This window comes from Blennius ocellaris, assembly GCF_963422515.1.
Source record: "Blennius ocellaris genome assembly, chromosome: 4".
Lineage (NCBI taxonomy): Eukaryota > Metazoa > Chordata > Actinopteri > Blenniiformes > Blenniidae > Blennius > Blennius ocellaris.
The window spans coordinates 79,299-94,559 of NC_137653.1; the positions used below are offsets into that span (position 1 = coordinate 79,299).

General features: G+C 51.7%; 1 protein-coding gene across 2 annotated transcripts in view; it reads left to right on the top strand.

Moving 5' to 3' along the window:
- The first annotated feature begins 135 nt into the window (after nucleotides 1–135).
- Nucleotides 136–15,261, top strand: part of chd6 (chromodomain helicase DNA binding protein 6) — a 56,481-nt gene continuing 41,355 nt past the window's right edge. The window contains exons 1-3 of one of the 2 annotated variants that reach the window (XM_080494984.1): nucleotides 136–317; nucleotides 10,463–10,533; nucleotides 11,338–11,386. In XM_080494984.1, the coding sequence (XP_080351110.1) occupies nucleotides 11,357–11,386 (30 nt within the window). In that variant the 5' untranslated portion in view covers nucleotides 136–317; nucleotides 10,463–10,533; nucleotides 11,338–11,356. Of the gene's footprint in view, nucleotides 318–638; nucleotides 754–10,462; nucleotides 10,534–11,337; nucleotides 11,387–15,261 lie in introns of those variants that run through there. The other variant, XM_080494983.1, reaches the window with a different exon arrangement.

Here is a 15,261-nt window from a genome sequence, read left to right on the forward strand (position 1 = left end):
GTGGCACCACAATGGCACGGCGGCGGCTCCCGGACGCCCCCGGAGCGCCCGGCGCCTCCCGCGCGCGCGCCTCCCTGCCCTGACAGCTGCGGGGCCAATGGAGAGGCGCGCGCGCGGGGGCCCGCGCAGCGCGCCGCCGCGGCCAATGGAAAAAAAAAAAAAAACCCTGCGAGGCTGGATCCCGCGGAGGTTCTGCTGGCTGCGGCCGCCAAACTTCCACCGGATCAAAAAAAAAAAAAAAAAAAAAAGAAGGGAGGGAAAAAAAGAAAAAAAGAAAGAGAAGCGCTGTGTTTTGGCTGCTGCAGTGGCCATTTTAGGTAAAGAAGCGCCCTTTAACTTTTTGGATGCGGCGCGGGTCTTTTGTGAGTGCGTGCGCGTGCGTGCCTGCGTGCGCGCGCGGCGTCTAGACTGGACCGGGTGACAAAACGGTGCAGGACACCGGCGTGCTGAATGGAGTGCCGCGAGCCGCCGGCTTTATGTGGATTAAATAGATCCTGAGTTCCTCCTCCTCCTCCTCCTCCTCCTCCTCTTCCTCCCTCCTCCTCCTCCTCCTCCTCCCTCCTCTTCCTCCCTCCTCCTCCTCCTCCTCCCCCCCCCTCATCTCCCCCCTCCCTCCCCTGCCTGCTAATTTTTTATGCATTTTTCTAAACTGTCATGGCGATTTTGTGTCCTTGGAAATAAAAAGCGCCAGTGTTGTTGGGCTGCCCGGGTGATGCCCGGCCGGTGAAGCGAGGCGCGCGGCGGCCGCAGCAGGTGAGCGGGGAGCCGGGGAGGGTTTGTCCGCGGAGAAAGGACTTTTTTCCAGGCTGTCCGCACGTGCGAGCGGCGGGCTGCTTTAACGTATTTACACCCCGCCGATGCGGTGACATTACCGGGCTAGCGGAGGCAGCTAGCGCGGTAGCTCCGGAGCTAGCTGGGGAGTGGGGGGGGGAGGGGGGGGGGGGAGGACACGGTGTCTCCGTCCCGTCCCCCCCGCGGCCGGCGCGTGCAGCCCGGGGGCTCCCGGGCTCCTCGTCCTCCTCTCCCCCCCCGGGAACTTGTCCTCCTCCCCGGCCTCATGGCGGAGGCTCCAACTTGTGGGAATCCGGGAGGCTCTGCGGGGCTGCGGCTAGCCGGGCTAGCTGCTGCGTCCGCTAGCGCTCCTCCGGGGGGGCTCCAGGGGGGAGAGCCCCCCCGGACCCCCCCCCCAGAAAACACCCTAAAACCTCCAGAAAACCTCCACTGAGCCGTTAGCCTCGTCGCGCCTGCAAACCAGGTGTTTATTATGGGATGGATTCGGTCGACCCCCCCCCCCCCCCCCCACCCCCCTCACCTGGCCAGGTGCAGCACCCTGGTCAACAAAGGCAGAGAGCCCACAGGAGGGAGACTTACCCCCCCCCCTCCCCTCCTCCCCCCAGAACCCCAGAAAACCTCCTCGCCTCCATAGCTCCTGCTAAACCAGGAGAATATTATGGGATGTCCTGCCCCCCCCCCCCCCCCCAACCTGGCCAGGTGCAGCACCCCTCCAACAAAGGGGGGAGGAGCCGGGCTGCACCACAGGGGGGGGGACCTCCAGAAGCTGGTCTGTTCTGCTGGAAACTGCCTCCAGGTGTGTATTATGGGATGGAATGAGTCATGGCAGCCCCCCCTGTAGTCCCCCACGTCACCTGCCCCCCCCCCCCCCCCCCCCCACAGACAGAGGGCAGGGGTTAAAGATGTTTGACTCGATGTTTCCGTCCTGGAACTGAACTGGTTTACCTGAGAAGATGTAGGATGAGAAGAACTGCAGTATGGAGGACAAATACTTCCTCCACCCACCTGCCTTCTGGGGGGGCTGAGGACAGGGGACACCTGGACAGTTGAGGACAGGTTCACCTGGACAGGGAGGACAGTTGAGGACAGGATGCACGTGGACAGGTTGACCTGGACAGGTGAGGACAGGATGCACCTGGACAGGTGAGGACAGGTTGACCTGGACAGGTGAGGACAGGTGAGGACAGGATGCACCTGGACAGGTGAGGACAGGTGAGGACAGGATGCACCTGGACAGGTGAGGTCAGGTTGACCTGGACAGGTTTCCAGTCATCCACAGGACAAACACAGAGACAGACGATCACACACTCACGTTCACACCTTTAGTGTTGTGGTTCAAATCCCGGTGCCTTCTGTGGGCCCTTGAGCAACGCTCAAACGCCCGCCTCACCTGCTGGTGGAGGCGGAGGCTCGTCGCCCGCCTCACCTGCTGGTGGAGGCGGAGGCTCGTCGCCCGCCTCACCTGCTGGTGGAGGCGGAGGCTCGTCGCCCGCCTCACCTGCTGGTGGAGGCGGAGGCTCGTCCCCCGCCTCACCTGCTGGTGGAGGCGGAGGCTCGTCGCCCGCCTCACCTGCTGGTGGAGGCGGAGGCTCGTCGCCCGCCTCACCTGCTGGTGGAGGCGGAGGCTCGTCGCCCGCCTCACCTGCTGGTGGAGGCGGAGGCTCGTCGCCCGCCTCACCTGCTGGTGGAGGCGGAGGCTCGTCGCCCGCCTCACCTGCTGGTGGAGGCGGAGGCTCGTCGCCCGCCTCACCTGCTGGTGGAGGCGGAGGCTCGTCCCCCGCCTCACCTGCTGGTGGAGGCGGAGGCTCGTCGCCCGCCTCACCTGCTGGTGGAGGCGGAGGCTCGTCGCCCGCCTCACCTGCTGGTGGAGGCGGAGGCTCGTCGCCCGCCTCACCTGCTGGTGGAGGCGGAGGCTCGTCGCCCGCCTCACCTGCTGGTGGAGGCGGAGGCTCGTCGCCCGCCTCACCTGCTGGTGGAGGCGGAGGCTCGTCGCCCGCCTCACCTGCTGGTGGAGGCGGAGGCTCGTCGCCCGCCTCACCTGCTGGTGCAGGCGGAGGCTCGTCGGGGTTCAGCCGGGCTCCACGGGACAAATGGAGTAAAACTAGAAGACGAGCACGTTGATCAGAACGACTCTCAGGACGACTTTCCTCATTTTGAGGTTCGTTTAAACGACGCCGGTGTTTTGGTGTCGTGGGGAATCTGACCTGCGCCCACTTTGCTCACTGGCCCCTCCTGTGGAGCTTTACCCTTCGTTAATAACAACGTTCTAATGTAGATGTGATCATAAGGATTACTGTTCATGCTGGAGAACATTCCCTGGTGAATGTTTCAGTCTCAGATCAGGTTCTCATGTCGTGTTGAGACTTTGGCCACCGATGAGACCTGAGATGAGTTTACCTTCAGGTTGAGACATGGACGTGGCAACGGAGCCTATTTTTACACACCTTAATGGCACATTTTGTTATTTAAAGTGCATTTCTTTCTTCTATCACACTGATGCTTTATGAGCGTCAGGAGAATTGATTGATCAGTGACGTGTTGAAGTTTTCAGACTCCGGCTCTCCAGGTGGAAAGATTCAGAGACTCTGGAGGCCAGGAAGCCTGATCCTGCCCCCCCCCCCCCCCCCCCCCCCAGTAAACCAACATGGCCGACCCGTAGCAGTTCGACTGGCGCTCGTTTTCTCGTTTCCTCCTGCAGATCGGTAGTTTAACAGTTGAGACTCTCCCCTGAGAACATCTGGTTCCTCATCAGGAACCACTGGAACGTCGCTTCTCTACATTTTGTTCATGTTTATTTAATAGTTCTCTGTGTGGTTTCGTCACTAAATGAGGCGCCGGCGCCCTCCTGTGGCCCGGAGGACGAACTACTGGGGCCGAGGGTTTAAAAACAATAATTTTTACGATTGTTCAGGTGATTATATTCTGGAATTGAGGACGATGCTAACGGACGATGCTAACGGACGTCGCCTCGCCTCCGTCAGTCGACGTTCATTGGTGAACTAACTTCCTCGTAGTGGATCGTGATGCTACGCTAGCAAACGCCGGTCTGGTATTGTTTCACCGGGAAACGACCGCAGCGTCGTTGAGCTAACGCTAACCATGACTCGGCCGACGTAACGTCGGAGGACGTCCGATGTCCCTACAAGCTGCTAGCTACCGTCGCTAGCGGCGCTACACTTGGTAGTGCTTGTGGCGAGATAGCCGTGTTCTGCTAGCTGTAAGCTAGCCTCCGTTACCGTCCATGCCGGCATTATAGGCTATTTATGGATTGTTGACGTCCGTCAGGAGGAACAATGGAAGTAGAAGGACGGCGCTGGTTGCAGGTTTCTGCAGTACTACGGTCATGACTCCGATGCTTCCTAGTGAAACACAGAAGGAACAGAAGGTTCAGCACCATCATTCATTATTGCTTTTTTTTAGCTTCAGGTCGTAACTTTTAATTGAACTTTTTGCGCTGAGACACAAGATCTTCTATCCAGAGGTTTTAATAAACTTCTCGCCTCCGAGGGTGACGCTTTCAACAATAATTACATCTGTGTTTACATTCACAGTTTTATTTACATTTTTAACCTTTGAATTGGATATAAAAGTGAAGATTTATTTTGTAAAGGTGCATTTTTAAGTATTACCTCTTAGAGATTTATTGTTTTATAGTATTTGATGGTTGATTTTGTTAAAAAACAAAAACAGGTAAGAACGGCAGCAAACTGACCAGATGCAGAAACCTTCACTTTTCTCTGAAGACTTGACTTTGACTCTTTATTTTATTTTGAAGTGTAACGCCACCAAACACCTAAACACACTTCCAGATATTTGTGATTAAAAGCAACTAAAATATTTGTTAAAACCTTGAATAATCATCAATAAAGTATCTCTGCTCCGTAATATCACACGATATTCCTATTTGTTTTTCCTTTTTTTAGATTTTCATTATTTACGTTGCAGCTTTTGGTTAAAAAAAACAAAGTGACTTAATGCTTCAGTTTAAAAACGCAAAAAGGTTTATTAACATTAGTTCACTATTAAAAGAATGAACGTGTTGGGAAAAATCAGTTCCAGGGTCGGATTTAATCCCGAGTGTCGGACCAGTGAAACAACATATATTTATTTATATTTATATTTATATATATATATATATGAGTGGGTAAAATGATTCACCTGCATAACAAATGAAAATCTTTCACAAAAAGGTAGATTTTACTGTGAAAAGCCAGTGTTCTTTTTTTTTAATATATATATGTTTATTGAGTTTTTTACTTTAACAAGGCAAATTACAACATCACAGTAGAAATACAGAAACAAATATTGTTTAATTAGCATCCATACAATTAAATATCAAGGTGCCTTAAGAACAAATAATATTCCTTAAAGTATCTTTGAAAAATATTAGGAAAAAACACAAATCCAAACAAAACAACAACAAAAACCAAAAACAAAGCAGATCCGAACAAAAGGAGTTCTAAAGTTGTCTGAGAAGCCAGAGTTTGGTTGTGACCTTTGGAAGGTCAGCCACTGGGCTCCGGTGACCTTTGACCTTCCTGCTGTGGACGCAGGTTGGACACGCCCCCTCAGTAGTCTCAGTATGTAGGGCCGTGTAAGGCCTCACTGCCTCCAGACGTGTTGGAGGATAAAGGATCAATCAGTTCAGTCATGTATGACGGGACTTTCGTCAATATAAACAATGACGCCGACATAAACACAAACATGGTTCCGTGACTTCATGTTTGATCCTGGAGGGGAAGGTTTGATTCCCTCGGCTGCTCAGCTCGTGGGCAGAGTCAGTCGTTTCCTCCTGTTGAAGACAAAGCTGACTTCAATTAGCTCCTGATTTTATTTTGGTAAAAGGTTTTGTTTGCCGCCGCAGCATGAACAGTAAACAACTGATCAGTAAACATACCCTACCTTCCCTACCTGCTTCCCGACCTGCTTCCTTACCTTCCCTACCTGCTGACCTGCTTCCCTACCTTCTTCCCTACCTTCCCTACCTGCTTCCCTACTTTCCCTACCTGCTGACCTGCTTCCCTACCTTCCCGACCTGCTTCCCTACCTCCTTCCTTACTTGCTTCCCTACCTGCTTCCCTACCTTCCCTACCTGCTGACCTGCTTCCCTACCTTCCCTACCTTCCCTACCTGCTTCCCGACCTTCCCTACCTGCTTCACTCCCTGCTTCCCTACCTTCCCTACCTGCTTCCCGACCTTCCCTACCTGCTTCCCTACTTTCCCTACCTGCTGACCTGCTTCCCTACCTTCCCGACCTGCTTCCCTACCTCCTTCCTTACTTGCTTCCCTACCTGCTTCCCTACCTTCCCTACCTGCTGACCTGCTTCCCTACCTTCTTCCCTACCTTCCCTACCTTCCCTACCTGCTTCATAAGGGCGACGTTTCCCGGTTCAGTCAGACCATTTTCGAAAGGTTGCGTTTCCTCCGTTTCCATGGAAACAGCCGGGAGTGTTTTCAAAACGCTCTGCTTCGGGAGCCGTTTTCAAAAAGTTGTGTTTTCCTCTATTTCCGTGGCAACGGAGTCTTTTGAAAAAGTAAAATTTTCATCTGTTTCCTCGGCGACCGAGTCGTTTTTTAAAAACAAGTTTCACCTTGGGAGCCGTCCTCGGTTCCACAGAGCACCGTTGTCGTGGAAACGAACCCCCAGAACGTCACAGGAGTTGTTCTTCATCTCTTCAGCTCCTCGTCACGTTTTCTAAAAGTAATTCAGGTCGTCAACATTTCGGAAATGAATAATATTCTGGTTGTTCCAGGAGGAGAATCGCTTCTCTTGCTGCTTTCAGCTCAACAGGAAGATTCTGTCCAGACGTGTCCCGTCTTCGTGTCCGTCCACGTCCCTCCACGTCTGTCCACGTCCGTCCATGTCCGTCCACGTCAACATCCGTCCACGTCCCTCCATGTCCGTCCACATCAACGTCCGTCCATGTCCGTCCACGTCAACATCCGTCCACGTCCCTCCATGTCCGTCCACATCAACATCCGTCCACGTCCGTCCACGTCAACATCCGTCCACGTCCCTCCATGTCCGTCCACGTCAACATCGTCCACGTCCCTCCATGTCCGTCCACATCAACATCCGTCCACGTCCGTCCACGTCCGTCCACGTCCGTCCACGTCAACATCCGTCCATGTCCGTTCACGTCCGTCCACATGGTCCACGTCTCTCCACGTCCCTCCACGTCCGTCCCCGTCCCTCCATGTCCGTCCATGTCTGTCCATGTCCGTCCACATCTCTCCACGTCCCTCCACGTCCCTCCACGTCTGTCCAAATCCCACATTCGTCCACGTCGCACGTCCGTCCACGCCCATCCATTGCCGTCCACGTCCATCCATGTCCGTCCACGTCCATCCATGTCCCTCCATGTCCGTCCATGTCCCTCCACGTCCCTCCTTGTCCGTCCACGTCTGTCCACATCTCTCCACGTCCGTCCACGTCCGTCCACGTCTGCCCACGTCTGCCCACGTCCGTCCACGTCTGTCCACGTCTGCCCACGTCTGTCCACGTCCGTCCACGTCCGTCAGCGAACTCTTTACACTCGCCGTCGTCTCGTCTGCGGAAGCGTCTGTGGCGTCGATCCTCCAGGTGACGGAGGGATGAAAGGACTTGCAGGAGGAAATCCTCCACGCCGTCTCTCTCTCTCTCTCTCTCTTTCGCACGGCGGCCTTCATCTTCCTCTCTGTTGTGAAGACCTGCTCCTCTTCACGCTGCTGTTTTCCTTCACTTCCCTTTGATCTCTCGTTTCTTTGAGGCAGTGAGTCTGCCGGTGTTTCCTCTGCCTGCTGCGACGTGACGCCGTCGTTCTGACGGGGTTCGTCTACTAGAATCCTCGCCGGAAGACTGAAGGTTCAGGATGCAGTCGTTGTTGTTGACGCTCCGGTCTGAACACAGGAAGTGGCGAGCAGCGGCCGGTCTGCAGACCTCAAATGAAAACAAATGGCCGCCGCCCCTTTAAACCCTCTGCTGGGCGTCGGCCTGCGGCTCCTGTCAACAAAACCAACGTCTTGGTTGACCAACGGCAAAGTCATTTGTCGTCACCATGGCAACCGGAGACTTCACGATGCCTCGTTCTCCCCTCGCTGTCCTGTTCCGCACCTGATCAGCCGCCGCCGCCGTTTATTTACCGGTGTGGGGTGTTTGTGCGCGGCGGCGCCGGGACGTCGCCCGTCGCTCCGTCACCACGGCGTCGCTCCGCCACCACGGCGCCGCTCCGCCACCACGGCGGCGCTCCCGCAGCTTTGACGGTCTGTCGCTCTGAAACAGCAGCTCTGAATTAACGCCTCGTTATGAGTACAAGTATGAGTACTAACCTTTAGTTACCTGCTGACATGAGAACTTGTTGAATTCCATTAAAACTAATTCATACGCCATTTAAACAAACACTATGCAAATAATATGCAAAGGCTGCAGCTCCACCAACCAACAGCCTCTGCAGTACGCAGTGTCTGCGGTACGCAGTGTCCGCGGTACGCAGTGTCCGCAGTACGTAGTGTCTGCAGTACGTAGTGTCCGCAGTACGTAGTGTCTGCAGTACGTAGTGTCCGCAGTACGTAGTGTCTACGGTACGCAGTGTCTACGGTACGCAGTGTCTGCAGTACGCAGTGTCCGCAGTACGCAGTGTCCGCAGTACGCAGTGTCCGCAGTACGCAGTGTCTGCAGTAGTGTACGCAGTGTCCGCGGTACGTAGTGTCTGCAGTACGCAGCGTCTGCAGTACGCAGTACGCAGTGTCTGCAGTATGCAAGGTCTGCAGTACACAGTGTCTGCACAGTATTTTGAATTACAAAGAAAGGTGCAGATAAATGCAACAAGTGAACAAGTCCTGTACCAGGAATCAAAACGTTTGAATTAAATTGGGACAAGAGAAAGAACGGGGACCTCATTTTCTATTATTGTACTATGTGCTATAGGTCTATACCATACATGGTGTTCTACAGTCAGTGTAAGGAACCCAGCAGATCTACATGGTGTTCTACAGTCAGTGTAAGGAACCCAGCAGATCTACATGGTGTTCTACAGTCAATGTAAGGAACCCAGCAGATCTACATGGTGTTCTGCAGTCAATGTAAGGAACCCAGCAGATGTACAGATTCATGAACTTTTAACATCAACAAATTCGTGAGCAAAGTTTCCTTTTGCTTCACTGCGATACTACAGTGCAGAAAACAAAGTGTGAATCAAAGCAGACGGTGTGTGAGATCAAAGCAGACGGTGTGTGAGATCAAAGCTCCATGTTGGCGGAGAGAGTTGATGTTTGTTGTGGGGAGGAAGTGTAAACCTAGCAGATGCTGCAGTGAGGATCTATAGCGGTAGAGAGGCAGTGGTGACGTAGCGCTCTACCTCCATGTGCTCACAGTGATGGAGGTCCTGGAAGGTGACGGGGAAACACCCGGTCGTAACCGATGGAAACGCCCCCGGTCCCGTTTATCTTCTTAAAACTGCTCTTTGCTTCTTAAAAGTGCTCTCGGGTCCCAGTTCTTCATTTCTCAGTGTGAAAACGAGAAAAATCTCGTCCCAGTCTTTCATATCGTCACGTCGTCAGAGAGACGAGGTGGAGGAGTGGGGAGAATAAATATAGTAAATTACAAACAGTAGAGATGTACTGATACTAGCATTGGGTCCGATACTCCACTGGGTACAGAGTATTCAGTACCGAGTACTGAGTACTACGTATCGTCGTCCGTCAGCAAGTACAGAAGAGGACTGGTGGGATATGAACGAGAGCGACACACTAAATTATGTTCTGACAAAATATGACGAGGAAGATAGTTGGTACATCGCCAGCAACTCCATCGCCACCAACTCCATCGCCACCAACTCCATCGCCACCAACTCCATCGCCAGCAACTCCATTGCCAGCAACTTCATCGCCAACGACTTCATCACCAGCAACTCCAGCCTGCCGTTGCTCGTTGCACCAGGAGGATTTTACAGTTTCATTCAATCTAAAATGATCCAGTGACGTTTCTTCAGAACGCTGGAGTTTCTGGAGTTTCTGGAGTTTCTGGAGTTTCACAGTGAAACTTTATCAGTGGAGGAGAAAAAAATACTTATTTACTCATTTCCTGAACTCAGAATGTAGAACTATGGAATCGTGACGCAGCGTCAATAATATATATATATAATAATAATTCGTCTCATCGTCTCCCTGAAGTTGCGTCTCGTCGTCAGAAGTGCTGATTCATCAAAAATCAGTGGAAGAAGTTTGCTACTTCCTGTGTCTCTATGATCTCTGTTCTACTTCCTGTGTCTCTATGATCTCTGTTCTACTTCCTGTGTCTCTATGATCTCTGTTCTACTTCCTGTGTCTCTATGATCTCTGTTATACTTCCTGTGTCTCTATGATCTCTGTTCTACTTCCTGTGTCTCTATGATCTCTGTTATACTTCCTGTGTCTCTATGATCTCTGTTCTACTTCCTGTGTCTCTATGATCTCTGTTCTACTTCCTGTGTCTCTATGATCTCTGTTCTACTTCCTGTGTCTCTATGATCTCTGTTCTACTTCCTGTGTCTCTATGATCTCTGTTCTACTTCCTGTGTCTCTATGATCTCTGTTCTACTTCCTGTCTCTATGATCTCTGTTCTTCTAGTGTGTGTAGCTCTACATTGTTGTTTCGAGAGACGCTCTTCATCTCTTGACTTCCTCTCTCTCTCTGTGTCTCCGTCTCTCCCAGGAAGAAATGTATGCGAGGAATGTGCTCCACCCAGAGGGTGTGACGGTGCCTTCTATAACTCACAACATATGGTGGGTGGTGCAACCTAGAGCTACGTCAGCAGTCACTGCCTGATGGTGCTGCTCCATTAGGAAACAATCCTAATCAATTATTTTGGTCAATATTGAAATCAGCATTATTTTGGTCAATATTGAAATCAGCATTATTTTGGTCAATATTGAAATCAGCATTATTTTGGTCAATATTGAAATTAGCATTATTTTGGTCAATATTGAAATCAGCATTATTTTGGTCAATATTGAAATCAGCATTATTTACACAATTATGTCTTTGAATGTGGAACATTTATTGAACAAGTTTTAAAAAAACGACTCCTGTTAAATATGTAGAAATATCTTAACGTAGTTGTAAAAAATAATTGTTGAAATTCACTCAATCTTTTGAAAACCATAAATAAATCAAATGCAATAAGAGAGAGATGTACTTTAACGTTGATAAATTGTTCCAAAATAAAGTGTAGGAGGTGTGGAGGTGTCGGGGGCGGAGCTTCAGCAACACTTCTCACAAACGTTTCTCTTTCTCTCGTCTCTCCATCCGAGCTTCACACGCTGGAATAACAACACTACTTCCTCTACAAAATAAAGTTCCCCACAGTGACTGATCACTACAGTGGGGAACTTTATTTTGGAGAGAGGGGGAGGGGGAGAGATTGATTGAATGAAAGAAAAGTTTGGAGTTCCTTGTTCAAGCTCCGCCTCCCAGCCATGGTCTCTGGCGAGGCTCCTGAATCATGTGACTGGTTCCTCAAACCATGTGAGGGTTCTGGTCCAGGTTCTTTCTCCTGAATCATGTGACCTGTTCTCTTCTGTTCACAGATGCAGTGAAGGACAGAAGATGAAAATACTCAAGAAGGACAAGCAGCAGGTTCGTTCTCCGTCTCATGTCTCATGTCTCATCACTGTCTCCTGGTCGTGGAGGACGGCAGCATAAATAGACAAAAAGCTTTTTTCAAGCTCGTTTACAAAATGAACCAGTTCTGATCAGAACTGGTCTCTGGTCAGAACTGGTCTGTGGTCAGAACTGGTCTGTGGTCAGAACTGGTCTGTGGTCAGAACTGGTCTGTGGTCAGAACTGGTCTCTGATCAGAACTGGTCTGTGGTCAGAACTGGTCTGTGGTTAGAACTGGTCTCTGATCAGAACTGGTCTGTGGTCAGAACTGGTCTCTGGTCAGAACTGGTCTGTGGTCAGAACTGGTCTCTGGTCAGAACTGGTCTCTGATCAGAACTGGTCTCTGGTCAGAACTGGTCTGTGGTCAGAACTGGTCTGTGGTCAGAACTGGTCTGTGGTCAGAACTGGTCTCTGGTCAGAACTGGTCTGTGGTCAGAACTGGTCTCTGATCAGAACTGGTCTCTGGTCAGAACTGGTCTCTGGTCAGAACTGGTCTGTGGTCAGAACTGGTCTCTGGTCAGAACTGGTCTGTGGTCAGAACTGGTCTGTGGTCAGAACTGGTCTGTGGTCAGAACTGGTCTCTGGTCAGAACTGGTCTGTGGTCAGAACTGGTCTGTGGTTAGAACTGGTCTGTGGTCAGAACTGGTCTGTGGTCAGCCTGAGAGGAACAGGTTCAGTCCAGCATCTGACGTCCCGTCACTGATTGTTCTTACAGATTCCGTCGTTAAAAGCAGAATATTTCCGCCGCTGACGAGTCGCTTCTTCTTTACTGCGTTTCAGTATTTAGTATTTATTCCTGCTTGTTGGGTGCCGGCCAGCTGATTCTAGTATTTATGAGTGGAGCTGCGCCGAAGTGCTGAGTCACACTTTGTGGAAATGATGTGACGCAGCGGTCTGTCGGCCGGGCGCCAGGCCCCGCGCTGCAGCGGCAGGCCGCCGCCAGGGAAACATGGCCGCTCACCCACTACCGCTACCGCTAACCCGCTACCGCTAACTCGCTACCTCCCACCCGCTACCGCTAACCAACTACCGCTACCCGCTACCGCTGGTGATATTTACAATATTGTACAAGAAATAAGAAATGTGTAAAAGGAAAAATAAATTAAATACTTCAAACTTATTCTCAATGCAACAGCGCCGCCTAGTGGCAGAAACAGAAACTGCCCAACATGGCGTCCTTCAAGCTGGAAGGGTGTGATCAGGTGTGGACTGGTCACCCCGCACAGGAAGCCCCGCCCACAGCCCTTCAGAGGTCATGTGACTGGAGCCTTGTCCGTCCTGCGTCCTTACCGCGGAGACCTGTCCCTCCACCTCTCAATGAGAACCTGGATCTGAGACCTGCTGGTTCTCCACTGAAGGCCGGCGTCCCCCGGCCCGGCGTCTCCCAGTACAGTGTCCCCCAGTCCACTGTCCCCCAGCCCGGTGTCTCCCAGTCCACTGTCCCCCGGCCCGGCGTCTCCCAGCACAGTGTCCCCCAGTCCACTGTCCCCCGGCCCGGCGTCTCCCAGCACAGTGTCCCCAGTCCACTGTCCCCCGGCCCACTGTCCCCCAGCCCACTGTCCCCTCGTCCTCAAACTCTGCTTTGTTGCCATGAAAGGAAGCGGCTCCATCGATGAGACTGCAGTGGTGTGTGTGTGTGTGTGTGTGTGTGTGTGTGTGTGTGTGTGTGTGTGTGTGTGTGTGTGTGTGTGTGTGTGTGTGTGTGTGTGTGTGTGTGTGTGTGTGTGTGTGTGTGTGTGTGTGTGTGTGTGTGTGTGTGTGTGTGTGTGTGTGTGTGTGTGTGTGTGTGTGTGTGTGTTATTGATTCATAGGCAGTGTGAATGCAGGCAGCCTCCCTCAGCTGTGTTTGGCTTCACATGACTGGCAGAGCTACTGCAGCACGTCACTGGTGTGTGTGTGTGTGTGTGTGTGTGTGTGTGTGTGTGTGTGTGTGTGTGTGTGAGTGTGTGTGTGGTCTGTGTCAGCGAGAGACTGTTTGTAGAAAGACAATGTCTTGTCTGTTAGTGAATGTTTCTATGCGGAGGAGTGTTTCTGATTCATGTACTCATCCATGTTAGCACGTTGAACCGTGTGTGTGTGTGTGTGTGTGTGTGTGTAGCTGGATGGCAGCAGCTCAGGTCATCACTGAGCCTGAGTTAGCGTAGCGGCTAATTTTAGCCAGTGGTTACCTGGGAGTGTTTGTAGCCGAGGAGCAGGAGGTTGTTGACAAATACAAACCTTCAGTCTGTGATGAAGAAGAGAGGGACTCAACCGATGGAGGAGGAGTTATCATCCATCCATCCATCCATCCATCCATCCATCCATCCATCCATACATCCATACATACATGTGCAAAAATAAACAAACAGAATGAATGTAAACAAAGCAGAGACGCTCCTCCAGAGATCAGCTGACCTTAATTTAACGATCTATATGTTACGTGTTAGAAAAGAGGGGAGAAATGGAGAATGATTCCAGCGTGCCTTGCTCATGAGCAGCAGTATTGTGGCGGTGTGAGCAGGTAGGATCAGTCCCCCGCTGACCTCTGACCCCAGCCGGGCCGTCCGGTATGTGAACTGAAGACTCCCGTTCCCCACCGGCGGTGGAGGCGGCTGAAGGTTTGGGCGTCATGCTAACGTGGCCTAGCTTGCGCGCGGCGGCTCAGTGGTGTTGCTCGTTCTGCCCAGTGGCCCAGTTCTGCTCCTGTCCTCCGTCATCTCACTCAGTTTGAAGGCCTGAAGGCCCAGGATGGAGGAGCCCGCCATTTTAAATCTACTTCTTTGATCTTTAAATATTTCCTTTGTATTATTTAGCAGCTGCAGATCAAAGCAGGTCAGCAGACGGGAGGCGCCGCAGCGAGATCAGCGTTTTCTGATCTGCTCGTGTCGAAGTCTAAAACAAGGACTCATGAAGAACCATTGAAGGACTGTGGCTCATGAGAGGAGAGTTGTTCTCCTGAACGTTCCTCATCATGTCATATTATTATTATATAGTATCACTGGGAAGTTTTCCAGCGTAGATAATCTCTTTGTTCTCGTCGTGTCGGATCCTCGTCTTGTCATGACAGGTTTAGATTAAGAACATCAGGGTCCAGCTGTTGGTCTTCCTGGTGGTTCCTTCTGGTTCACTGTGGTTCCTCGTGGTTCCCTTTGGTTCCCCGTGGTTTCCTGTGGTTCCAGCATGAGGGAAGCATCCATCCAGGGTTCCACTCCTCCTCCCGGGTCAGACAAGGTCAGGCTGATCACATAGAAGTGTTTTTAATAGGATTAATGTTAAAGTGCAGTTCTGCAGGGTTCCAGCTTGACGGAGCCGGAACAGGAAATTCAACTGTTTCTGTTCTGCTTTGATCAGCTTTGATCTGAGGTTTGCACGAAGCAGTGGTAGAATCTGCTTTCATGTGTTCATGGTTGGTATTTTCCTCCAACAGAAGCTGTGACGCGTTAAAGAACTGAAGGTTTTAACAGCCACAGATAGAAGAACGTCTGGTTCTGGTAGAACCTCTTGTTGTGTTGATCAGGGACTTTGTTTTCCTCGTGTGGATATCGTCTTGTTTGTTGTTGACGTCGGAGCCCGTTGACGCTCTCTGAGCTCGCCTCACCTGTACGAGACGAGTATTGGCGATGTTGATGAGGTTTGATTCACCGACGGGAAGAAGCGGCTGCAGATTCTGACCGACGAAGGGGTTACCATGGTGACCACGTGTTTACGTCCACCTCCCCAGTCCCAGCAGCTTTGGCACAGAGAGCTAGTTTCCATGGCAACGGCCCTGATATACCCCCGCCACCCCCCGCTTCCCTCTCTCCTTCGAACCAGCCGGCGACGAGGCCACTGTGTGTGTGTGTGTGTGTGTGTGTGTGTGTGTGTGTGTGTGT